The sequence below is a fragment of the Melospiza melodia genome, chromosome 9 (assembly GCF_035770615.1).
Source record: "Melospiza melodia melodia isolate bMelMel2 chromosome 9, bMelMel2.pri, whole genome shotgun sequence".
Taxonomy (NCBI): Eukaryota; Metazoa; Chordata; class Aves; order Passeriformes; family Passerellidae; genus Melospiza; species Melospiza melodia.
In genome coordinates this window covers 17,611,451-17,637,050 of record NC_086202.1, presented here as the reverse complement: position 1 = coordinate 17,637,050, position 25,600 = coordinate 17,611,451, and the positions used below count along the sequence as shown (strand labels likewise).

The 25,600-nt window shown below is 36.9% G+C and overlaps 1 protein-coding gene across 3 annotated transcripts in view; it reads right to left on the bottom strand.

Moving 5' to 3' along the window:
• Nucleotides 1-25,389, bottom strand: part of ERCC6 (ERCC excision repair 6, chromatin remodeling factor) — a 45,301-nt gene extending 19,912 nt beyond the window's left edge. Inside the window, exons 1-8 of one of the 3 annotated variants that reach the window (XM_063163579.1) lie at nucleotides 25,307-25,389; nucleotides 24,123-24,556; nucleotides 21,620-21,740; nucleotides 19,561-19,669; nucleotides 17,206-17,923; nucleotides 10,654-10,779; nucleotides 6,789-6,947; nucleotides 2,778-2,913 (exon numbers count right to left, since the gene is read on the bottom strand). In XM_063163579.1, coding sequence (XP_063019649.1) covers nucleotides 2,778-2,913; nucleotides 6,789-6,947; nucleotides 10,654-10,779; nucleotides 17,206-17,923; nucleotides 19,561-19,669; nucleotides 21,620-21,740; nucleotides 24,123-24,553 — 1,800 coding nt within the window. In that variant the 5' untranslated portion in view covers nucleotides 24,554-24,556; nucleotides 25,307-25,389. Of the gene's footprint in view, nucleotides 1-2,777; nucleotides 2,914-6,788; nucleotides 6,948-10,653; nucleotides 10,780-17,205; nucleotides 17,924-19,560; nucleotides 19,670-21,619; nucleotides 21,741-24,122; nucleotides 24,593-25,079; nucleotides 25,185-25,306 lie in introns of those variants that run through there. The other 2 variants (XM_063163578.1, XM_063163577.1) reach the window with 2 other exon arrangements.
• Between the last annotated feature and the right edge of the window lie 211 nt (nucleotides 25,390-25,600).

Below are 25,600 nucleotides of genomic sequence, written 5' to 3'. Positions count from 1 at the left end.
ATTTTCTACCACTGTCATTTTAGAAAAAGAATGAGTGTCTCTTTTGAAGCTTTGCATATGCTAAAAGCTCCACAAATATTATAGCAGTGAAATTTCTCAATGACTGAGCTGAAACAGGCTGACAAGATTTGCAGCCAATCTGGTGCTCAAAATTCAGGCTGTTATTTCACACTATTAATGTGAAGATCCTATAACTGCCTGCAAAGAAAACCAGAACAGACTGGTAAAAAAGTAAAAATCAGAGAGCCTTTCACTTACCACGTTGCTCAAAGTCCATTTGTAACACTAAAGAAGTGTCACTAACTGAACAGCTGTGGGAAGTACTGCCTAGAATCAATTTATGATGAAGCAATCAGAACAGATGTCTTCCCTACTCTTCACTGTCAAGTGAAATACTTCTGTGGGCACCTTTGAAGAGCCGGAAGACAGGCTCTTGCATCAATGCTTGTGCATCTTAGAAGGTACACCAGAAAATGCCTATTCATAAAACTATATTATTCCACCAATATTGAAAGATTTAGTATTTGAGAAGATTTCAGGATTCCTGACAATGTTATGGGAAAAATTACATCCATCCATCTCACCTAAAACATCAACTTAAATTTTATCAAACGAAACTTCAGCTGTTGTGTGTTTCTGCTATGAAACACTGTCCTGCCTAATGGGATATCTGTCATTGCTTAACCCTTTTTCTCTGAAATTCTCATCCAATAGTTTTACAATTAATCTTTGTCCTTAGAAATCACCTATGCCTCTTTCACAGACTTGTAGAGAACAAGCTGCAATACTGGGTTTTACCACAACCTGCTGGTCAACCACTACAGGATAAGGTAGTCCTCAAAATCCATTAAGATCTTTACTGTCTGACATTCATTTAGTCTGGAGGACAATAATGTTCCTCCACTGCTACAGAAAATTGTCCCCTCAGAAGCTGAAATGACCTTTCTGACTCCAAAGTTGATAACAAAATTCTGTTCCCCAATCCTCTCCTGGAGCTGTCCAACATGAAACTCTTCTCATTTACTTTAGGATAAAGATACACAAATAGAACAGGTGAATCCTGGAATTGCCTGTTAATTCCAAACAAGCCTGTGCCACACTGAGACTACAGGTGAACAGGGAGTTGGCTTTTGGCTAAGTAAAATTAATCTCAAAGAACTTATGCAGTTAAACCACTCTTTTAATATTTATTTAATTTAACTTATTCTTCTATGTCTTATGCCAGAGCTTAAAGCAGAAGGGTCCCTGGATGAGCATTACAAAGTTAAGACATGCAGAAGTGGTCTTCTGCAATGCCATAGTTTATCAGCAGAAGGAACTGCTGTAAGATCAGAACTAAAGTATTCATAATGTATTTTGAAAAGAAATCCTAGGCAGGAGTAAATCACCTGTCCTGTATTTTATGTGATATATTTTCAGTGTACTAGTGTTACTTATGCCAATTTATTAGTAGCAAACTTTTACTGCAGGTATAGGGGAAGTAAAACAGGAAAGTTGGTTTTTTCCTTACTTTAGCTTGCTCTTCTCTGATTAAGAGGCATCTAGGAGAAAAACGTGCATGTGGTTAAGACCTTATCAGTGACACCTGTTTAAAGCACTGTTACACTCTTAGAAGATAAGGCATTAGGTTGAGTTCTTTAAATCTGCTCAAAAGTGCTTACAGCTTCAATTTTAAGTTGTTGAATATATATTTGAAGGATGACAGTGGGAAGGTGAAATCTTGAAAACTTTACTATTCCTGCAGATGGAAAAATTTGAGTCAGTCTGTCAAGTCCATTAATTAAGAAACAGCCCAAAATAAGCACACATGATTTAATTTAGGAAGACATGTGACCGTGTTATTGAGGTCAACAGACTTTTAGGGCTTGAAAACACACCAAGTTAATTGAACAACAGGAAGCTATTAGCACATTAGAGTGAGCTACTCCTTTTTGTGCTAGGTACTGTAACTGCATCAATTACTTCAGAATACGTTTAATCAAGTGCAATTAAGCACCACATAATCTTAATGTTATTACAAGAAATTCAATAAATATTTAAAGAGAAATTTAAAAATGCTTTGCTGAATCCTGAAAACTCATTTAAACATTTGAAATATGATGGGGAAAATAAAAATCTAAGTTTTCCTTGTTTTGTTCCTGCAATGTACCAAAGTTTCAAACTTCAGAGAAGTCAGGCTTTCCAACTTAAGCAACAGACTAAGAACATGCATATGAAGAGACTGTCAAAGAAAACTGAAAGACAGAAAGGGCAATGCTTGAAACAATGTAAACTAACAAAGTTACTCTGTCATTAAAGAAAATGAGAATGAGTGATACCAACTGACAGCAACCAACTGAAGAGAAATTATCCATGCAGGCAAAACACATTAGATATCAGATCAATGACATAGTGATGCAAAGAAATGCAAGAAGAGGATTCACAAGTGCTACAAGCACTTATCTGGTGTACAAACAGTCTAGTCAAACTCCTAGCATGGACTACAGCACAAGGAAAACTCAAGAAAGAAATCTGTTACTATGTTTAATTTATTCAGGCAATACAAGTTTTCATCATAATAAACATGTATTCTATGTCAACCCTCTTTTAGTCCAGTTTACTATGAAATCTATACAAGACAATGAGCTTTTTGTTCTTTTAATACATTCAGAGGAAGGGCACAAGAAGCCCTTTCCTACACAGAAGCATTAAGCAATTAAGCAACAGGGGATTTTGTTTTTTGCTAGCGACAAAAAAAAGGCAGCCTCAAGAATTACAAAATGAATGTCAATCATTACCTTACTCTTTGTATAAGAACCAGTTTCATGGAGCACAGCAACTCTAAATGGAGGCCACCAAGTGTGGAATTCTTTTACCCACTGATGCAACACAGTAGCTGGACAGACAATCACTGTTGGACCCAATCCCTGGTACCTAAAATAGAGTATTCAACGAAAAAACCCTTGATGTGAAATAAATAATTTGCATTAAGTGGCTCATTAAAATACATACATTAAAATGATATACTTTACTGTTTAAGTGGAATATGAGAGCTATGGAAATTAATTGGCAATTTGTTTTCCTGGAAGTCTGTTTTTTAAAGGAAGATGAAGAGGGTACTGCAAAAAGAATCCACTCATTGAACAGTTAATGGATGCATCTATCAAGCTAAACAGGAATAGAACAGCTCCAAACAATAAGGCATAAGGGAACTTCCTCCTGTGATATTACAAATCAGGTTTTAGTGACTGCTGTTTCTATAAGTGAAAAGAAATCATTAACAAGCAATTATTTTATTACTTCTATTATACAGAATGTGTAGCTAGAGTGTCACAAATGAACTTACACACAGGTGTTCTGCTTCATGTTGGTAATATACTGCACTCTCATCACCATAGTTTATTGATAAGACAAGGACTCTAAAGTGGCAGATTGTATCATCCATGGATGTTAAGATCTGAGCTTGGCTCAAACTGTCTCATAAGTTTCTTATTCGTAATTTTATTACTGAGAATTACTAAAGAGGTCTGAAACAAAGTTTCTGTATATGAAGTTCAGAGCTGCTCTGAACATAAGAAGGGAAAAATCCCTTGCACACCAGCCAAATAACTGCCACAAATAAATACCAACAATCCTGTAAGAAATATATTAAGTAGTGGTTACTAGCAGTTATTTTTCAAATATATTTGCTCTTTAAAAAATGGAAAAAATTGACTCTGCAAACAAAGGCAGTACTTCAGTTATCATACATTGATCTGTGTCTATGTACTATCCAAGTGACACTAAATAAACAATGTAAAGATCACAATATACATTCAAGATCACACACTGATAGCAATAAAGGACTTCTCAGACAACAGCAACACCCTGATTAAAAAAACCTAAACCCCTTAATATCTTCAGAAACTGCTACCATGAAGAAATAATATTCTTTATCAAAAGCTTATACATATGCAGAACAACAACCCGGACATTGCTTAATATGAACAAATATAACATAACCTTACATGGTCTAATTAAAACTCCCTGCAATCTAAAGGGAAGAAACAACTTGGAGACATGAAAAATAACTTCAACTATGCTATGAATCCAAATAATCACTGCTATTGCTCTTAAAAATACCTACAGCAAAAAAGCCAACTTTCCCAGAACATACTAGTTTCTTACTCTTCATGGGTAGTAACAAAATACATCTGTTTATTCCCCTGGTCTGTTTTCACACAAGCTCACATGTAACGTTTATCCAGATTTTTTTCCCCCCTCAGTTTACACAAAGAGTTCACACCTCCTAGGATCAATTTTCAGAAACTCCACTCCCTCTCTGCTTGGCTGTGTGAAAACTCTTCTGTGTCTAGTCTGACTTTACCCATTCTCCACTAGCCAACATTTTATTATTCTCCTGAGAGCTTTTATTTATTTATTTATATAAAAGAGTCATCTAGCTTCTTCCAGTCTGAGTTGTTCCACAAAACAAAACAAATCATATACTTCTGCTTGCTACACTTGGGAGGCATCCTTCATTCTCCTAATCACTGCAACACTGCAAGATCTGCTCTGCTGCCTATCCAATTTATATTTGTTTTCCTTGAACAAAGGTGACATTTAAAACATTCAAAACCAAAGTCTTACTAGTGCCTTGTACCAAGGTAATAATACTGTCCTGTTCCTACTCCAAATATATTGCCATATTGTATTCTGTCCCTTTTTCACAGCTGCATTGTATTAATAGCTTATGGTCAATGTCATATTTGGTCAATACATCCAAATCTATTTCTTTTGGTTTATAAAGCCCAAATAACAACAATCCTTTATTTGTTGTTATTTAATTGGATGAAATTGGAATTGCACATAAGTTCAAATTCCTGCAACTTACTACCAAGAAAAAGCAAACTGTACTCATGCTGTATTTATAATCTTTAAACACTCAAAAATGTTTTCTCATAACCAAATGTTTCCAAGGACTGGCAAATCACGTTTTCAAGCTGAAACAATAACTAAACCCTAGTGAAAATAAGAGAACAGGGCAGCAAGAGCAACACACTTTTTCTGGGGCAATGGATTTTTATTTACCTTAGCACCATGGAAATTAATCTCTGCCACTCAAAGGAGAGATTGAGCTGTTTATGTTTATGTCTCAGTATCCAGAAGAGCACAGATGGGTAAATAATCAGTGTATAAACTTTCTGTCAGTTTCCCATCTGATGTTTCAAATAAATGAAGGCAAGTGTGTAGCAAAAGGTTTTTGTTACACGCCAAGGTAAGGAAACCCAAGCTAGGCTGGAAGACACTGACAGTGCCGACCACACAGCTTTGCCCCTCTTAGTGCTGGCCCTGCAGAAAGGCTGCCCAGGGAGTCTCCTGCCTATCAGACTACACTCATCCAAGTAGAAACAAGTTAACCAGCACTACTGGTAACCAATATTACTGCCTTCTCAGCCCAGGGCAGGAAAACACTTAACTATTAAAGATGAAGTTGTTTTGACTGTCTGCCTTACAGCATCACACACACAAAATCAGAGCAAGCTTCACCAATATATTAAACCTTGTTTCCTCCCACAGAATTACAGTCATGATGCAGGGACGTGCACCAGACAAAACATGAAACTCAACACATTATCTTACACGCAGAAAGAGCACTGCAACTTAGATGGGCAAATTGATTTTGGCCCTTTCAAACTTTTATTGTAGTTTTGTGCTATTTAACAGTGTCAAGAGATGTCCCTGAAGGATTTCCATCAACTCAGTGGTCTCCCAAGTGGGGTAGGGAATATAAAATAATCTGTATAATAGCATCCTTAACCAGGCAGCCATATTAAAGTAAATCAGCTGGCCTGAATGAAGGATCTATGGAGTTTATTTTTATATTAAGACTATAGTAGAAAGAAACCAGAGAGAAAACAGGAATATTTTCTCTTTAAAGCATTATTTTACAATTTGTGTACAAGTTAAACATAATTTAAACATACCTCTACATAAAGGTAATTATTTGCTTCGAACAGCACTATGATAGTTGCTAAATTTCATGCAGCTATTTACATCAGGTAAACAGGCCAACAGAAGTAGAAAACTCAAGTACGATTCATGAGTGCTTTTGCAAATCTAAGGATGCAAACAAGTATCTTGCCAGTAATGCCACCCATGAAGGAGCAATTTCAAAGCATTGTTCAGTAACAAAAAAACATAAAATACCTTGTAAGAAAGGCCATTAACACTAGCATAAGTCTTGAAAAGCAGCAACAACAAAAAAATAAGCAGATTGAAATTCCTCCGGATAAGTTACTGGTTTTACTCTTACTACTAATTTTTGGCATGGATAATTCCCTGCCCATCAGAAACTCTAACTTTCACTGCAAATCAGCTTGCTACTTCCTGTAAAACATTTACCTGGTGGCTTGCCAGAACAAATATTTTAATGTAAAATTTAATAAATGGAACTAAAGGTATTACATCTAATTTAAAATTCCATATTGTGTAAACTATTGATATTAAAGTAATTGAGTTTGTAAACAATCCATTTGTGGAAGGTAACCTTAGACACTGTATTGACCCAAAATATCTAGTGTGGCTCATCTGCAAAATGAAGCATCAATGCCTGGAATTCATTAAAAGTGTTACATGTTTAATTTTTCCTGCCCTACAGCTCCATTGTCTCGTAAAATTTTTCCTTTGATGTCCCCCACTAAAAGAATTAAAGGAATATTGTAATTGAAATGTCATTAATAATTCACAGGACCCTCCTCCACCAGTAATACATCTGATGAAATATTAATTGAGCTCCACAGACTGACAGTCTGCAGAGAAGCACTTGCCTGTAATTTGAACCACGAGTCCTCATATTGCTGTAGCTCAGACCTGCCAAGAAGGCAATTATCTGAATGGTCTTGCCCAATCCCATCTCATCTCCCAGAATTCCTCCTGCCTGCTGGCAGTGCAATTCCCAAAGCCACCTAACACCTGTCTGCTGGTACCTAAAACAAGGAAAAAGAAGATGGCAAATGTTTGATAATACAGATCATAACAGAAAGTACTCATGAATTAATCATTTGGCAAGGTTCTCATACCAGTTACTGTAACATGCTGGATGTGTGTTTTACATGAGCGCTGTATTTACTAGGTCATACATTTTTGATGCACTCAGACATTACATGTGACTTTTGTTCTTTATGCAACACTAAAACATTTGTAATTAAACCGACAGTCATTGTAATTAGAGGGTATTTTATTTCATATATATTTTAAGTGCTAAAAGCAACTTTGGAAGTTACTCTTATAAAGCATTATCTTTTCACAAAAGACAAGATGCAGGGGTCTAGTAAATAATATTATTTGGAACATACTCCTTGAACTGAAGGAAAAAGTGGACTTGTAAGGGGTACAGACTTCATACTCTACTACAAAAACGGATCACATCTGCCAAATCATACTTTTTTAAGCATAAATTTATTTATTAACATTTAGTCTCTTTCAATGAAGAAAAAAACCAAGACTAAGCAATAGATACTATTGCAGTGCAGGGGATACAGCAGAGCATTATGTGAGAGCATCAGGGCAGTTTCTACTCCCAGTCCCTTCACTGGAAATAGTACAAGCAATGATGTAAAATACGTTCCATTTAAAAGAAGTGGACTAAAAACAAGATTTATGACAGCAAGCTAAAAAGGTGAAGATAAGATACTGGGCTGAGAATCACTTTAGGACATACCTTTTTATAATAACACAAAATAGTGAGACCAGTAGGAATAACATATCATGTGTGTTAAATTGAAAAGAAAAGAAATAAATGAAAAAGCATACCTTTAAATCACTTAAAAAAATCAAACATGTTTCAGCACTTCAGTGCCTTGTAACTTACAGGAAAAAAAGTTTACTGATAATTTTCTTGATGGCATGAATTTCTGGAGTGCAGAGCACAGCAAAGAGCAAAACACTTTTTAAATAGGGGTCATTCATTTTAGGTGATTTCTTATGTGCATTTCAAAATCCTGTTTCCATCCTTGAACAAATAATATTTAGGACTACTGACAGCTAATGACACTAGTGTCTACAAAGTACTATTAAAAATCAATTTGTGATGACTTTGGTATGGATTTAGAGAATGCTAAATGGAGACAAACAAATGGCTTGGGTAGTTAAAAAAAGATGATCAAAGAACACATCTAATGGTTCAGACATCACACTATCTGCTAGTGTCTCAAAAGCATTATGCCACGAAGCCCTTAAGAAACCCTTTTATTAGAAATTAATTCACCTTAAAATGCAGCAATCTATAAAACAACTATGAAATGGCTTGCAGGATTAGCTATAATTGGATTAAGATGCTATCATTACTACATTTTATGAAGACAAAACATCTTCTGAAAAACATTAAAGAATTGAAAATAACCCTAATTCCAGTCAGAAGGTGCTCCCCCAGACAGATGTTCAGCATGTCTCTTCAGAAGACAATTATTCAATAACTTCCTAATACAAACTGTATGTAATACTAAAAAACAATACAAGAGCTTTAAAATTAGATTAATTTATAAACATATTTCTCCCTCTCCTTCCTTCTCCTGAGAAAGTTTCACAGTAGATAATTAAGCTTGTGAAAAATTCTACTACATGGTTATATAAAAACATAAAAGATGCAGGTGCTGTTTTTGTATGATCATATAAACATGCAATGTAACTATTCAAAAGTTAAAGGAACTCCATTTTTGTGCTTATATGGAAAGATAATGAATTATTTTCAACCTTACACTTTTATTGCACCAATTTTTATAAGGTTTTTTGTTTGGGTTTTTTTTTTTTTTAATTCCAAAAATATTCTGGAAGTAAATAAAAGTGCTGCTGGCCCTCCAAAATAGTTACATTGTATTGCACTGCACACAAGCAATCATGCTGTGATGCATCAAAATTCACCACAGCAGACACCAGAGTTCAGCTGCATTGCTGCAGAGACAAAACCGTGTTCCAGATTTACCAGGGAAATCACACACTGGAAGCACACAGTGATGAAGGCTGTTTTCTAAAAAGAAAACATAGAGAGAGCATTCTTGCAGGCTTATGCAGATGGAAAAAGGCAATGTTTGCAGGTCTGCTAAGTTTTGTTCCACAGCAGCATCCATTAGCAAAGCAGACAAGTGTGCATGGAAGAAACAGACTGTCCACTTTAACAGACTTTCCAAAAAACAAACCTGAGAGTCAGGATCCTATTTCCAGCATGCGCTAATTTCTTTGGAATTTAACTATGCAGGAAGATCACTTTAAGTACTGCTATACATGTCCTTGGGCCAATACCCTTCCTTGTTTTGTACTAAACTTGCTCAGAACTCCACAGTTTAATGCCTATTGACCATGGGCTTTCCTACACTGGAGATTTCAGCATTTAAGTTACGAGTCAGACAAATCATTCATCGCAATTGATCTTTCTAACCACTTAAGAAGTTTTGCCAACTGACTCATGCTTGCAGGGATACCCTTCATTAGTGAGGCTTGCATCTTCAAGATTAATTTTTAGTGACTGCTCTATTTCATTTCCCTTCGGGTTGCTCAGACCACACATCCATCCTCAAGATGAATATTTGTACAGTACCTTCGCATAAACAACTGGAGACCACATATTGGCTCTGGATGGTCCCAGCAACCAAGGCATTAATTCAACCCCATTTCTGAGCTAGTGCTTTCCTTCTGAGGACTACAGGACAACAGTAATAATTTCTCTGAGGTCAAGACTAAGTGGTTCTCTTGGAAGGGTTACCACACACACCCATTATAAACCAGGGCTTTCTACTACAGTAACGTTTCAACAGACTTTGCTTTCAAGAGACGAGAAGATTTTCCTGCTGTGTGAAATGTTGCCAACAAAACTCAATTCAAGCCCATTATGCATGAAATTTAAGGGAGAGATTATGGATAAAATTAACTGGTTAGCTGCTAACTTGTAGTTGTGTTGGGTTTTTTTTTTTGAGATGCACTTGAAAGCATCATGGGGCACTATATTTTAAAAAACTGAAACAGAAAACACTTATGTTGAAATCTGTAATTAAGCATTAAATAACTAAAGAATGAGTTGTAGAGTGTTTTCCATCTACCAGAGGAATTAAGAATTTACTCTCTATATTTTAAAATTTTACCTGACAAAATGTTCAAGATTATTTTATAGTATGAATTACCAACAGTTACTTTGAAAAGACTTTCAGTAGTTACTTAAAGAAAAAGTTCTCCATATTTTCTAGTGGCAGAAAATTTCACTCCACTCAATCAGAGAAACACCTGTTTCTTGTTTTCTTTTATCACAACTTACCATCATCTTATGTTTCAAAGGAAAATTATTCTACCACTCCACACCTGAATTAGGAACAAGCCTATATCAATAAAAGAATTCATTTATACAAATAGACAAGGAGAGCTTCTCAATTCATAGTTTAGCTAGTTCACATTTACAATATTCACATCAGCCAGTTATCTTCACATAATTACATTTTGTGCTCACAATAAGTTTATTTCTTTGAAGTTTGATCCTGAAATCTTTTAAAAAAGAATCCTACTGAAACAATTGAAGCAAAGTTGAGGCATCATTCACTAAAGTACACGTTACAGCAAAGGTTATCTGGAACTCACTGTGACTACTTCTACTAATATTATTAACAGCATGGAGTGGCATCATACTGAAATAAAGTACATAATACATACTTAAAAAGCTTTTTGAAGAGAAATCCGGGTACTTTGAAACCCTCTTCAAATTCAACGTCACTTTCTTCAGAAAGTTCCTCAGCTGTTTGATGTTCTTTATCCTTCAAACGTTCTTTTTGCCACTTCCTGGAGTAATACAAGGAATCAACATTCAATTATAGCATGGAAAAGATTCTGCATGAAAATTACACTGAATTTTGATCAAGTAAAAAACCCAAAACAACCCCACATGCTCTGATGTTATGATTTAAAATAGCAATGCTTTGGAGGAGAGAATTATGCAAGTAAATGCTTGAAATGTCTGATATATTAAAGTGTATTATAAAATGTATACGTTTTATAGCTAGTTATAATTTTCTATAGACAAAATTGCTAATATAATGGAATCAACAGCTCATAGCACCAAAAAGCCTGGCAACTTTAAAGTCCTAAATCTCACTCCCCTTAAACCCCCCCCCCCCACCAAAGTATTGATAAAGTTTAGGTGTTCCAAAGCTATTTTATTAATTTAATCGAACACTTAAATTTAACTTCCTTCCTGTAGAGAAAAGTGAAGCACTGTATAATCTTATACAGAAGACTCAGTTGGAAACATCACCATCTTCAGGGTGACATGCTCTAAATCTGTAACGCAGTTATTATTAAGAGAATGAGTTTTGTGAGGTTCTGGAATTACAGTGTGATTTGTGGTTTGCAGTCTCAACTTATTTGGACTCCAGGCAGCTCAGAGAATTACCCTCCTGTCCCATCATTCCCCCACTGCTGAGAAAGTACCAAAGGATCTTCGACATTGCAACAAAATGATGAACTTGTGTTTCAGTGACCCAAACCCATCTGCCTCTAAAGGTAAAGTGTACTCTAGCTGGCTGTGTACTACTCGACCGACAGCACTTCACTGACAATTTGGCATTTGCTGGAATTCTCTCCTGGAAGTGCCATTTACTGCAGGCACACTGAATGTGGTGGGTAAACTGACAAACTCCTACAGAAACTGGCAAGGCACACAACAGATTAGAAACATCCATAAGCTACTGTTCTGAATGCAGTGCAAGAGCAAACAATCATACACTTCTTCTCATGAAAGGAAGCTGATTGTGTGAGGTCTCTAGATGGACTTTTCAGCAGTACCTTTTGAGAAAATACTTCAAGTCTGTCTTTATGGAACTAGTCATGAACTTGGTATTGTTCTATTAACTCAAAATAAACACCACCATCTCCAAAAACACATAAGCTCCAACCACTGCCAAGACTGAAAGCACTGAAAAACTAAGACAACACAAAGCTGGTCAGGTTTACAGAGCCAGTTTCACTGAAGCATATTTTGATCTCAAGTCAAGATGTCTTCAGAAGCAAAAATAATGCTGGGGGAAAAAAGAGCATATCCAGGGAAAAAATTGGATGACCAAAAACAGCCATCAGTTTGCTGTTTAAAACTGATGATTTGCTAATGTTTATACAGGATTCTTCTTATTTCATTACATGAAATCATGAATTCAGCTAAGTTGTAAAAAAGAACTTACTAAAAACACATGAAGTGTCAGTGTTTTCCTCTTTTATACACCTATCCTAACAGGAATGGAAATCTCTTATTTTAGAGTAGCAGTCTGCTAAATCACAAAATTACACTCATGGTCTGCAGTCTAGCAGGCAGATATGATACCTTCTAAAGTCATATCATAAGAATGCATTTATGTTTCTTTCAGTACTACAATGTTATGCTATCAGGCACAGGGGGTCTTAATTTTGAGTTCCAGAAAAAGAAATTCAAATCGACACATGCTGATAGTCACTGCTTCAGAGTGCATCACTACTGGAACTGAGACATGCCACAACTTGATTATTTCATCTGACTGGGTTATGACAGGACTCAAACCAAGGAAGGAAATTCCTACTTACCCTACTAAAATCAAAACAACTACAGATTACACAGCTTATCAAGAGACATGTAGGTAAACAATCCATACTAAACCCAAGGAGGGCAATAATTTGTACAAGAATTTGCCATTAATTTTGCACTCCAACACGAATCACCACCAGCCAGCACAGGAGCAGCAGCCTCCCCTGGGAAGGAGCAGATTGCCCTCTAGTGTGCATTGGGAAAAGTGATCCAGAAATAACCAAGAGGAAACTACAAGGTTAACTCGAAGCTGTCCAGCAATTTAGGCACTTCACCTCCATATAGCTAGTACATTTTCTTCAAGAAGTGTGACCAACATTGAGATTTCTCCTAAAATTATACATGGAAAATATATAGAATTTGAACTAATAAACTCTGTACTTAATTTTCCTGAAAAATACTTCCTTTTTACATGCTCTGTTACTTCACTGAAGTATTACATCTCTTCCAAATATCTAGAAGTTTTTAGCCATCAATTACCAGTTTGTGAAATAGCAGCAACTTGTTATCACAAACAACTTTCAAAGTTTGAAGAAGCTATTCAGTTTCTGAAAGGCTGTGAACTTAAAGTATCACACACCATTAAGATATTCTACACTGAAATGTCATTATTTTATAAAGAAAAGTGTAACTATCCAAATGGCTGAAGCCATGGGAGGACAAACACTATTTCCAGGACCAGGTCAGTCCATTGGCTAATCTGGTCTTGTATCTTTCCCTGAAGTCAGACTTTGGAGTGAGAAATAGTGGTCATCATCTTTGACTTAAATACACAGTAACTTACTTCTCATTTGGTCAATAAATTCCTTACACACATCAGTTAAACATTATTAGTATGCCTAAGCAATCATAAAATACAGCTTTTACTATATTACCAAAGTCTCTTTAAAACAGAAGCATGACCTTTAAGAAATCTGTCTTATATTGTCCATTGTCACTGACATAAATGTAATTTTATCCCTTAAAGTGAAGTATGAAAACCATATATCATACAATTAAATTTCTTCTTAATATAGGAATGTATTCAGATACTAAGCCCATTTCACACTTATTGCAATACCCTAGAAAGAAATTTTGCACCCAAAACAGTAATGAACACAATTTAAGTTTTTTGTTTTTTTTTTTTTTTTTAATGCAGTCAGGAACCAAGCTGAGTATTTAATATAGTTTGCATTTGTGAAGCACAATATGTTTTATATTTTATACAGCTAAGAATCCCTTACAGATTATTCTAATTTGCTAAATTGAGGCATTCAGTATTGCTTTTTTGATCTAACTTTTTATGGTCTGTATGGGTGGATTTAATTGGTATGTCCTAACAGATGAAATACATGCACTTAGTACCACAAGCCTCCATAAGTAAATTAAGACTGATGTAGAAAATTACACACTTGAGTTTAGAATGAAAGGTGTACTCAGTGAGTGAGAGAAAATATATCTTCATTTGTGTCCTGGCTTTGTCACTTTAAAGAGCAGCAAGAATGCTTTAAGAAAGTATCTTTCAGGAAAGGTAATATTTAATCCTTTTTTAACTTACAACTTTGAAACACAGAGAGATTCAATAACTCAGATACATCAAAGAAAGCTAGCACATGAAAACTGATCTATGAAAACCAATTTAATTTAACACAATTTTTTTCTTTATGAATCAACTGCTTTGTGTACTGGCAGTCAAAATTTCCTGCTACTCAACTGCCTGGATATCACTTGAGAGACAAGAAAAGAAGCAGTTTCCCAGCCTTGCCTCTGTGCACTTGACAGCAATAGAAGTCAAACAATTGTACTTAACAAACTACACAGAATACACAAGAAAACACAGATACAGTACTGATCTCCCATAATATGACTTGTAATTCCTTCCTTGAAGCAGCAGGCAGATACATATTGACAACTGGTATGGGAAGAATGTACTTCAGACTGCTAAGGTTTATTATGACTCCAAGCTCTTACCTTATACTGATACTGTCCTGATGTCAATAATGTAATGCATTAACTACATATAAGCAGGAAAAAATACTTTATACTTATGTTTGGAATTTTAATATATGTAAAGGAAAACTTTAAGTAATATAAACAAAATCTTGATACTTTGTGGTTTCCATATCTGCAAAGCTCGAGAATAATAAAAAAAAAAAAAAGTAGCAGTTTTCTTGTTGAGAAAAAAACCAAAAAAGTTTTATTTCCTACACATTTAATAGGCATTCAAGGTTACTATTGTTTTGTGCTTCTTGGTAAAAGAAGTTAAAAAACAGGTCCATTTTCATTTTTTCCATAGTCTTCAAATAAACTGACTGCCCTGGTGGGGGAGTGAGTGGCTGTGTGGGGCTGGGCTGCTGGCTGGGGTTAAACCATGACATCTGAGCATTCATCTGGGCAGGAGGGAACAGGTTTTGATCTGTCAATATACCTGTTGATGGAGATCAAGTCTCTGAGACATTCCAGTACCATCATAGAGACTGACTACCTAAGCCTCTGGGTTCAGTTGATAATAGCCAGTATGGATAGCTGGGAAAGACAATACACTAATTTTCAGTGAGTATTTGAATTACCTACAGGTGCATGACAGTATCCTATTTACCTTACTCTCCATAAACCTGATGTTCCCTGGTACTGTTCACTATTCTAGCAAGCCATGAATTCACCTTAGGTATAGACCTTTCAGAAGAGATTTTGTTCGTCTGCATGTCTACACAGAAACACGGCTCCAGTAACACTAACTAGAGAAAGGCAAGATCCACACAAGGAAAAACCCTGAAATTCCTGATAGCCTCAGCTGACTCTGCATAGCTAAATTTTACTTTTTCATGTTCCATTGCTCACACCTTGCTTTGAGTGACTAGGCCACTCTGTGGAAGCAGTCTTTAGAAGGACAGGCTGCTCTCCTGCCCGACATTTCCTACAGACAACAGCTCCTATTCTGACAACAGTCTCTTGTTCTAGAGATGCTCTGCAGTCATGCAGTTAGCTAATTATCCTGCTTTAACAACATCTATGTAGTTTCCCCTTGACACAGACCAATCTCTTGAAGTCCCATCTCTGAAAAGTTTTAATGTTAAGGAAACTCATTTTCAGTCTCTAAGAGTGTAGGACTGAATTCATTGCCAAGCACAAGACGAGATGTTCAGAAGAATAAAGTAATCCTGAAGGACTTTCCTCTGCCTCTCTCACGGGTAAAATATACCATAATCTCACCCATTCATTTGCATTCAAAAGTAAAACTGACATGAAACAAGATATAAATGTAAGCAAATGACAGCATTTCTATAGCATTCTTAATATGTTTCTTAATTCACTACATTTTATTTTCTCATGGCATTTCCCATAATGAAGATTACCTGGGGGTGTCAGCATAAAAACATCAATGTGGACAGCTGCAGCTTAACAGCCACAATAACTGTAGCTATGAAATTTTTAAGAGATGTAGTGTTTTGGTAGCAATTACAGTTATTGATATTTCTAAAATTCATTTAGGCTTTTATTGTAACTTCAGTAACCAAAAGAAATGTAGTCTATGATATGACTTTGCTAAGGATAAATTGTCACAATCTTAACGTTATTAAAAAACGTTTTTGAATGAATTTAAACTGTGAGTCATATTAAAACTTTCAATCAAAATAAATTACTCTTGATGAAAACACTGAATTAAAAATGATTTAATATTGGTCTACTTTAAATGTGAAGAATACAGTTTTATTCAATAAACCAGTAAATATTTTACTCATTAAGAACAATTACATTTGTTAATGAATGCCATAGAAAATACATTCTTTTGACCCTTTGGACATTGTTCAGATTAGCCTCTTGCCAAAATTTCTATTCAAGAGCAATAAACTATGCCTTACTTTTGAAAAGCAACATCCTGGGATGTAAGGCAAACATATTGCCTTACATCAGTTCCTAATCTGCCTTTGTAACCTGGGATGTGAAAGTGAAGTTGGGCTCCTTCTACATGACATTTTCTCCAACTGAGAGCATTTCTGCTACCAGAAGACACCTCTTCCTCCACAGCAACCCAGGCTCTCACCACAGGGGAGATGGTGCTCATACCTCTACTTGGTATTCTCTGACACAGCACCATTTAAATCCATAAGATTTTATATTTGCACAGAAGTGTGAAATTTGAGCTTCCCAAGCATTAATCAAGTTCCTATGCTAGGCTTTATCACTACATCAATCACCCTTCACTGACTATCCTAATACATGTTCTTCCTCTCACTTTAAAGAAGCTGTTTTCAAGTTCCATGATTTTCTAGAGGACTGTGTAACTACCCAAAGGATGTTCAGTAAAGGTACCTAATTAAAAGTACACATGCCATCAACAAGCTGAAGTTTATTATATGAAACTCAACCCTTATACTAGAAAAGAGACAACACGCCTGTGATCACCTACACATAGGTTATACATATTTCATAAATCACAGATTAGCACAGGTGATCCACAAATAAGGACCTATAACAACAAGAAAAGTTCAACAGCAAAGTTGTTTTAATTAAGCTCCATGTTTGCATCCTTCTGGAAGGCTATCTATGATCTTTCTGACTACCTCATTTCCCTTACTTCAACACACTCCCCAGCACTCCATTATAGCTATTGTCCTTTGCATCTTCAACATACTAATTTATTATTATTATTAATAAAAATGTCTAGGACTAACCTTAGTCTCTGTTTATAATAGTCCACATCTCCATCATCTCTCCATCGTCTCACTTTGTGCTTCCCTGGTGTATGCTCCTCTTCCTCAGAGCTTGGAACATAATCAGCATCATTTTCAGCTTCTTTAAAACTCTTCTTTACCCTTTTTCTTGATAAACTCTTAAGTTCATAATCAGAATCATTCTCAGCAAGAGAAGATGCCTGCTCTTCTTCCTCTTCTGCTGCTTCTGGATCCAAGAGCTCCTCATCAGGTACGTACTCAGACTCCCCACTATCATCCTCTTGCTCATGCCTGCACTTCTTGGCCTCAAGATATTTCTGTTCCTTTGGAATCCTGGCCTTGGAATGAATCTGAAGGGCGTGCTTCTGAAGCTCTCTCAAGTGTTTTTTTAAACGTTTATCTGTTTTTGAGAGGGCTTTACCACTTTTCTCCTTTGTGGCAGCTGCAGGAGCCACACACTGAACATTTTTGGCTTGTGCTTTCTTCTTTGCTCCCTTGTGACGGGATAACTTCTTCCTTTCAGATGACAATTTAGCCTGGTCTGCTAAGTACTTCTCAAAATCAGATGTTTCATTTAGCCTTAACTGTCGTGCCTTCCTCTCTGGCTTCTGAGGTATTTTAGTTCCAAATGGAGTCATCTGACCAGTTCGGATGAGCTCTGCCCACTCTGTTTCCTGAGCAGGCATAAGCATGCTGCCAAGGGATGATGGACCAGGTTCTGCAACAAAAGTCAGAACATACAGCATGCCTTTAACACCTTCTGTGTAGCTAAAACACAGGAACAAGGGTGTTACACGTACTATCAAAATGCAAATATTTCTGAGACAACACTCAGCAGTGAGAGCTACCATAAAATTACAATTCAAATGATACATGAACTCTAATGTATCACCTATGTTGTCAACTGTCAATATGTCACCATGTTCAGAACAAGAAACCACTGCGTTCCCATCTGCAGCAACACTGCCCACTTCAATTTTATTATTGATTTTTCAGTCCTACTCAAAAGCTTGAAATTTGACACTTTGATTGCCACACCACAGCAGACAAAAATGTCACAAAACACAGATTGTCCTACCATATGCTTCAAAAAAACCCAACGAGAAAACAACAAACAATAAAACAAAACCAAAAAACCCAAAACTTGTCTTCCTAGCCTACAATACTAATAGGAAGATGATGGTTTTTAAAGTCAGATTGGCTGCACAGCACTCTGCCATAAAAGAGCACTTTTAGGTGCGCTTATTATACACAAACTGTAACTGCTGTTTGAAACCAAAGAGAAAGAAAAGCTCTCGAATTCAGGAAGCTGAAGGGGAATTCTGCCTTGAAATCTATTACTAGGACCCAGAATTTCAAAATAAGTCTATGAGGATTGCCAGCACAGCTTTAAATGTCCCATTTTAAAGCACTGTATCTATCATATTTTTAATGAGTAACAACAGTGCACCAGGCCTGAAAACCCTTCCATCTCCACCCCTTCCTACTGGAACTGCTCCATTTCCTCTGTTGGGCTCCACTCACTTCTTAGTTACATTTCAACACACTGGGTGCCTGAGTTTTGCTGTATGAGCCCTCCAAAGAAAATAGGATTTAATATGCTTTTCTTCTGAGAAAAGTTAACTGAGGCTTTGACTCCTTTGAATCAGGAGAGAAGCATGAGCTGTACAAGATGGGAATCTACTCCAGCCACATGTGCAAGGGTCAAACAGCACAAAAAGTTTTTTCACCTCTGCAAATAATAATATAACCCACAGGTGATGCACAGACACAAATGGGATCCAAACTTGCCCTGCAGAATACTTCAGGTTATTGACTGTGGCCAAGCTTAGCTTGTAGAGAGCAGGGAGAAAGAACACCTAGCAAAACACTGAGGCAACATATTCTGGAAGAAAACTTACTTTTAATTTTAAAAATCACACTGCAGCCTGAGAAGAAGAGCACTTCCCTCTTCCATTTCTAGTGATACTTCCCAACAGAAAGAAAAACCAATTTTGTTAATGCTGATTGATAGCATCCAGCATATAAAATGTAATTCAATCATGATGTTAGTCATCTTTATCAAATTAGCTGTGAAAAGAAATGTTAGGATTTCCAATTTATTAAGCCCAATACTCTAATGTGCCTCAGCTATCCCTACACAGCTGAACACAGATTAACATCCATTTTTTAAAGCTTCCCACATGAATATGCCAAGATTTGCAAATCTGCAGGTGTACAGAATAAGTGTTCTTAACTCTCTTTGAACACCAACCACTGAAATTTATTTCCTTACAAAAATCTTACAAAATAGCTTCAAACAGAAAAAAGGCATTACAAAGTAGAACAGAACTTTCAGCCTTTTCCTACACATACCTTCATCTTCCTCATATTCAATCTCATTTGCTTCATCAGCAAAGTCTGTTAAACCAAGTATTCCTTGAAGACGTTTTTGTTTTGCTTTTATTTTCTTCAGCTGTTGTTCCTTCAACAAGAATTAAGTAATTTAATTTTTAGTCTGCTTTATAAATTTGCTAACCTTTTAAACAACACTTAAATCAATATATTTGCAGTAGTTTCAAGCAGAATCTCATATTCAAATATTTACAGTATCACATGTGATAAAAAAAGTGCAAAAAAAGTTTCACCAAAATACCGCAGGGCTCCAACCCACAGCAAACACAATTTTGGGTGTATGATTATCTTACCACATGTGTATAGTAAGATCAAGCTGTTTACACACACAAAATTCATGTGCACACTGCATTTTTATGTACATTTCTTAAGGCCATTTTATATGTTGATTCTAGTGAAGGAAGCCCATCAAAGCAGGCTGCTGAGATGCAGAAAACACCAAGAGATTTGCTCATGATTGCAAGACTGAGTTCACAACTACCAAGCCACAAATAAGAGCTGTAAGATTAACTAAGATTTATTCATCATCCCAGAAGTTTTGGTAATTTTTTTACAAAGGAACTGAAATCGTAAATCAGTCCAACATCCTGATAGGTGTTTGTACATTATTAGTTCAGGAGTGGTCATGGTTAATTTAACAGCAAAAAAATAAAAAGTGAAATGACTTCAAAAGATCAATGTTACAGATTATGTAAGGAATATAGTTTATTACTGCTATGAAAATCATTCTTAGTTAAAAATTCCTTTGTTACACCTTTTTTTCTGATTGTAATATCCTCAACAGTGTGTCCAGTTGTGATGGCATGGGTCTTTGAAGTTCCTAACTTTCCTTTGTGAAACAAAACATCCCAACCAGTAAACAAAGATACAGACAATGTAACCTTCACATTTGTAACTCCATGCTTTGGAAGTATTTCCTCACCTAGAAAGGCACATACTTCAGTAAAAATCAAATCCATTGCAAAATTCAGGTTATTAGGACTGCTTTTATGGCTTAGGATTTTGAAAAGATTTTTTGTTTCACTTCATAGATGGTTAAAAACAAACTTGCAAGGAGGTCTGAATTTCCCCTGCAACTAACAAGTGTGCAAATCTCTTCAAGCAGTATGAAAACAGACAGAATAGTGATCATGCTTTAACAGTAAGTCCGGTTCAATGCATTTCTTCCTACTATTTCCAGCTGCTTTTTTCTAGTCCTTTACACTGCTCTGTACTGGCTCGTCACTTTCTTAATAGGCTAAATTATAAGCACGGCATTATCCCGGTTACTGAAATTATCAAGGTTAAAAAACTGCAAGCGAGTGAGTCAGTGGCAAATGACTTAAGACTGGCCTTCTGAGGGCAAAGGACAGAAGTGTCAGAGTCAGGTTTATCATTAGAGAAAGTATTAGGGTGAACTTCCAGCAGACAATGAGCCGATCAAGGTGCTACACTCCTGAATAGTAGAAGTTTCTCTTTTTTCAAATCTCTTCCCTATTCACAGCTGTAAAGGCCTATTGCCTACATTACCCTGATGCCAGCTGGATTGCTTTACAACTCCCTTAACTCTGCTCTGCCAGAAAAAAAGCTGCAGCAGTTTCTGCCAAAGCAATGAGTTAAAGGGGCTCACAGAGAGAAACTGTGTGTACTGACAAGATACAGATAATGAAAGAGGGTTAAGGAAAAGAACACAGGGAAGGAATAACCATGAGACCTGAGATTTTGTTAAACTACTGAATCATGCCCTAACAAGGCTTGGTCAATTCTTCAAATATTACTATGAGGGTTTTAATTAATTTAATGCAAATCAATCTTCTGAACTAGAAGACCAGAACTTCAGTTTCATATCTTGTTCCAAAACTCAGATTAAAAAAAAATTCAGCACTTTAAATTCTTTAAATTAGTATGAAATCATCTCAAAGGAACAGCAATTCTAGACTGACTCTGAACTATATAATTAAGAATTATATAACCAAAGCCAAACCATAAAACAAAGTACAAACTCAGTATTGCTAACAGGAAATTACTGTAATCCAATTACCTTGTTATATTTTTGCCGTTTCACAGAATCTAGTTTTCTGTTAACATTTTTGTTGTCAGCAGCTTGAGGTGAAAGTTCCTCAATAATTTTATTTATATGTCTCAGAGATGTTGTACATGATCTGAAAAAAATAATAAGATTGCAATGACTTGGTTAATTCTAGAAAGAAAAAAAGCACTCTCTCGATTCTGACAATTTAAAAATTCCAGGAGATTTAACATAAGACTTAAAAAGGTCTAAAGGCAAGGTTCTGAATAAGGATAATATATTTAAACAACACTGGAAAGACTAACACTTAAAGTTGTAGATCATAAAATATGTTTAAACTACATTTTGATAATAGTAAAATGTGAACTGACAACCACTGTAGTATTTAGTACTCAAAAGTTACAAGTCTGATGATGACAAGCAAGAGTGGTTATTTTCATTATTCAAGGTAAACAAAACAACCCAAAAACTGAAACGGTTTTAATGGTTTGATGCCATTATATAAGGAAACCTGTATTTTTTACCTTTCATGCAAAAAGTAGATTACAAGACAAAAATGCAATTTCATGAGACAGACTAGTTCAAAGAATTAAGAGCACATCAACATTAAACTTCTCCTACCCACACACTCTCATTTTTCATGTTTCCATATAAAATATGAAATTTAATTAGAACTACATGCTACAGCCTAATGTTTCTGCTGTTGAATTCAATTGCAAGGAAGAAGGAAGTGTCCCACCATCAAAAGCAAGAAACCTAGGTTTGTTAATTCATATATTAGAATACTTCATAAGGATACACAAATGAGAATCTCAAGGTGTGATGAAAAAAGTCAAAGACAACTGATGACAAGAGCTGCACAGCAGCCATTATTCCCCCTGTATGCAAAGGAAAGCAGTAAGGAAGTCTCCTCCACTGCCAGGGAGGAAATTTTTGGGTCAGCAGCTCTAATCTGAATTCTGCCACTGTTATCCTTCCTTGGAGATATATTCTACCAGCAATTACTGCCATCCTCACTTCTCCATTCTCTTTCAACATTTTTGAACCATCCCCTTTCTCTGTCACTCTCCAGTTGTGCTGCTTGCAGTACACCATCCTCCTGCACATCTAATCTTGGCTCTTGCTTCCTTGGCCCTGGAGTCTCTTGACACTCTCTTCTTCCACAAAACTTAAACTAACAGGACTTGGTAATTTACACAGGATTTAAGTTCAAACATTTTTATTTTCATTTTTCTGCTTAAATTTGTGTGTATATTATAGAATAATGCAGCTTCTACCATGAACTTTGTGCCAACTACTCAAAAAACACTTCTTGCCTTATTTTTTCTCTAGTCATGCATTCATTGTGCTACAGGACTTAAAGCAATTATGTTATCCTTTAATCATGTCAGCTTTGTTAGTCCCTCTGCTCAAAATCAGCTACACCTGTTAATTTTATCAAAATTCAACTTTCAGATTCTCACATTACATTTTATGCAGACAAGATTCTGCAAATCTGCATAAACCATTTGCATTCCCTCATGTAAATCTTGTTTTGTGACTTGGAGGGAAAGGTGAAAATAGAGGGATAAGAAAAATCATAGGATGCTTCTGAAAGAAAAATGGGAAAATATAAACTAATTAACAGTGCTGTGCAGCACTCTTTCAATAACCACATACTTTAATTGTAATGATTATGCTGCTTCATTCTTTCTCTCAGTAACACCTTACTCATTATGTTCTTCTGCTCCACAACACCTGAAATTACATTTCAGTGCTGCAAACTTATTTAACTTCACATCTCCACACCCAAGCTGGAAAAGTAATGAAGTACATATAATTGAGATTTACAGCACTCTTAAGCACTAAAAAAATACCATTAATGCAATACAGTGAAGCATTCACAGGTAGAGTAATTCACCTGCAGTAGTTCACATGGTAACTCTAAAATGAGACAGGAAATAGAAAGGGAGATCAAAATTTGAAAGATTACTGGGTCCTATTCCTCAAAGTCTTCTACTATCAATAGTATCAATGTTTCTTAAGCATTTGATTCCTTTAAGGTATCATTAAGCACTTTTTACAAACACTTGTGATAATGTTTTGGTTGTAGGACATTCATGAGATGGAGTCATCCAAGTTACAGAAGGAACATAACTCAAAGCAGATGACCCCACAAAACATACAGAATTGAAATAGTGACACTTTTTCTCACTGTAACTTTGAATAACAGAGTATAATGCCACTCTCCACTGCCCAGAAAAGAGATGCATCTTGGTGAGGCAGGAGACAAAGCAGAAAAAGGAGTTGCACTCTACCCTGCTGCTTTGATGCATGACTAGATTAGTCAAATAAGAGCAATAACTGTCTAATGTGAAACATACTTTCTTCATTTTTAAAAGATGACTCCAAAGAGTATGTGTGGTCAAGCACTTTCAAAACATCTTTTCCTCTTTAAGATTTTAAAAACAGGAGACACCAAGTCCCATTAGATTGTCAGTAGCAGAAAAAACCAGAAAGAAAAAACACAATTTACCTCAAATCCTCCAGTACTGACTCATATTCTTTTGATGCATTAGCTATTTTTGCTGCTTTAGTCGCTTCATTAATTGCATTATCTACTTGCTGAAGAACTCCTTGCTCCAACACATCCTGGTCATAGACATCAACTCCTAAATCTTTGAGCTCAGCAGCATGTGCACTACATGAGACAGACTGAATCTGCTGCCTGTTGATCTGTAAAAGGGGATGTCCTCTTCTGGGCCCCTCCAAAGGAACAGCCATGGAAGTGGAAGCCTGGCAGTCAGAGTTGGGAACTGCGGTACTGTTACCCACACCGTTGTCACAAATGCCATTTTCCTGCTCAGCTCCCAAGTCCTCATCATTGTGCAGGCAATCATTGCTTGAAGCAGTGGCAGACTCTGGCTCTTGGATACTGTCTGGCGGGTCACTCTTGTGTGTTGGCATCCTCTGCTCAAAGGCAACAAAGAAGAAGGACATTATCATAAGAACACAAACACATAAAAAGCTCTTCGTGAAGACTGTGGCCCCCAAAAAAGCATGCAAATCAATAAACACACGTTTATAATAAATTCTTGTTTCAAAACACCAGGTAGTCTACTTCTCCATCAGTCCTTCCTGCAGAGGCATCTCCACACCAACTTTCACAATCAAAAGTGACCAAAACCTCTCAGAGACAACTATATTTAACCCTCCTGGGAGACACTGATTTGAAGACAAGTAAGACAACATATAAAAATTACTCTTCTTGCCAGACAGGGAACTCAGTCTTGTGTGTAAACGGTCATGCTCCAGAACACTGTGGCATAACAAAAACATATACAACTTAATATACCCAAACCCCAAAAATACAACTTTCGGAAACAGGTTAAGGCTTGCCATTGAAAGCACCAGCGAGTGTAGTAGGCCGTAAGCTTCAGTTTGACAATTCAAACTTTAAAGTGGAGCATAAAGCAATGCTGGACTGACTTACTAAGGCAAGCCTGGAGTTGTTATGGTTCAGCATCCTCTCCTAGCACGGCGGCCCATGGATCTCAGTCCCACCTCACGGTTTCCTCCCACCCGCGGGGAACACGCCCGCACAGGGCTCGGTCCTGCATTCAAGCACAGCAGGTACCGTAGCAGGTACGCCCGTGGAGCCCCGGGGCTCTGCCCCGCCGGCACCAAGCAGGGCTGGGGCAGACGCGGTGCTTCACCCACCTCTGTGTGCGAGCGAGCGCTGGACAAAGCGCGGCTGGGACGGGGAGGCGCGGGACTCCGGCTGCCGCCGGGCTGTGCCCGAGCCGCGCCCCGCAGCGCAGCGGGAGCGGCAGCGGCACCGCCGGGCCGGGCTGGGCTGGGCCGCACTGCTCCACCGGCACGGCTCCGGTTCCGGCTCCGGCACCGCGCCTGCGCCTGGGCGGCACCGCGCCGCACCGCGCGTCACTTCCGCAGCGGCGGGGACCGCACGGGGGCTGGTCGCCGTCCCGGTCCCGGTTCTGGTTCTCGTTCTGG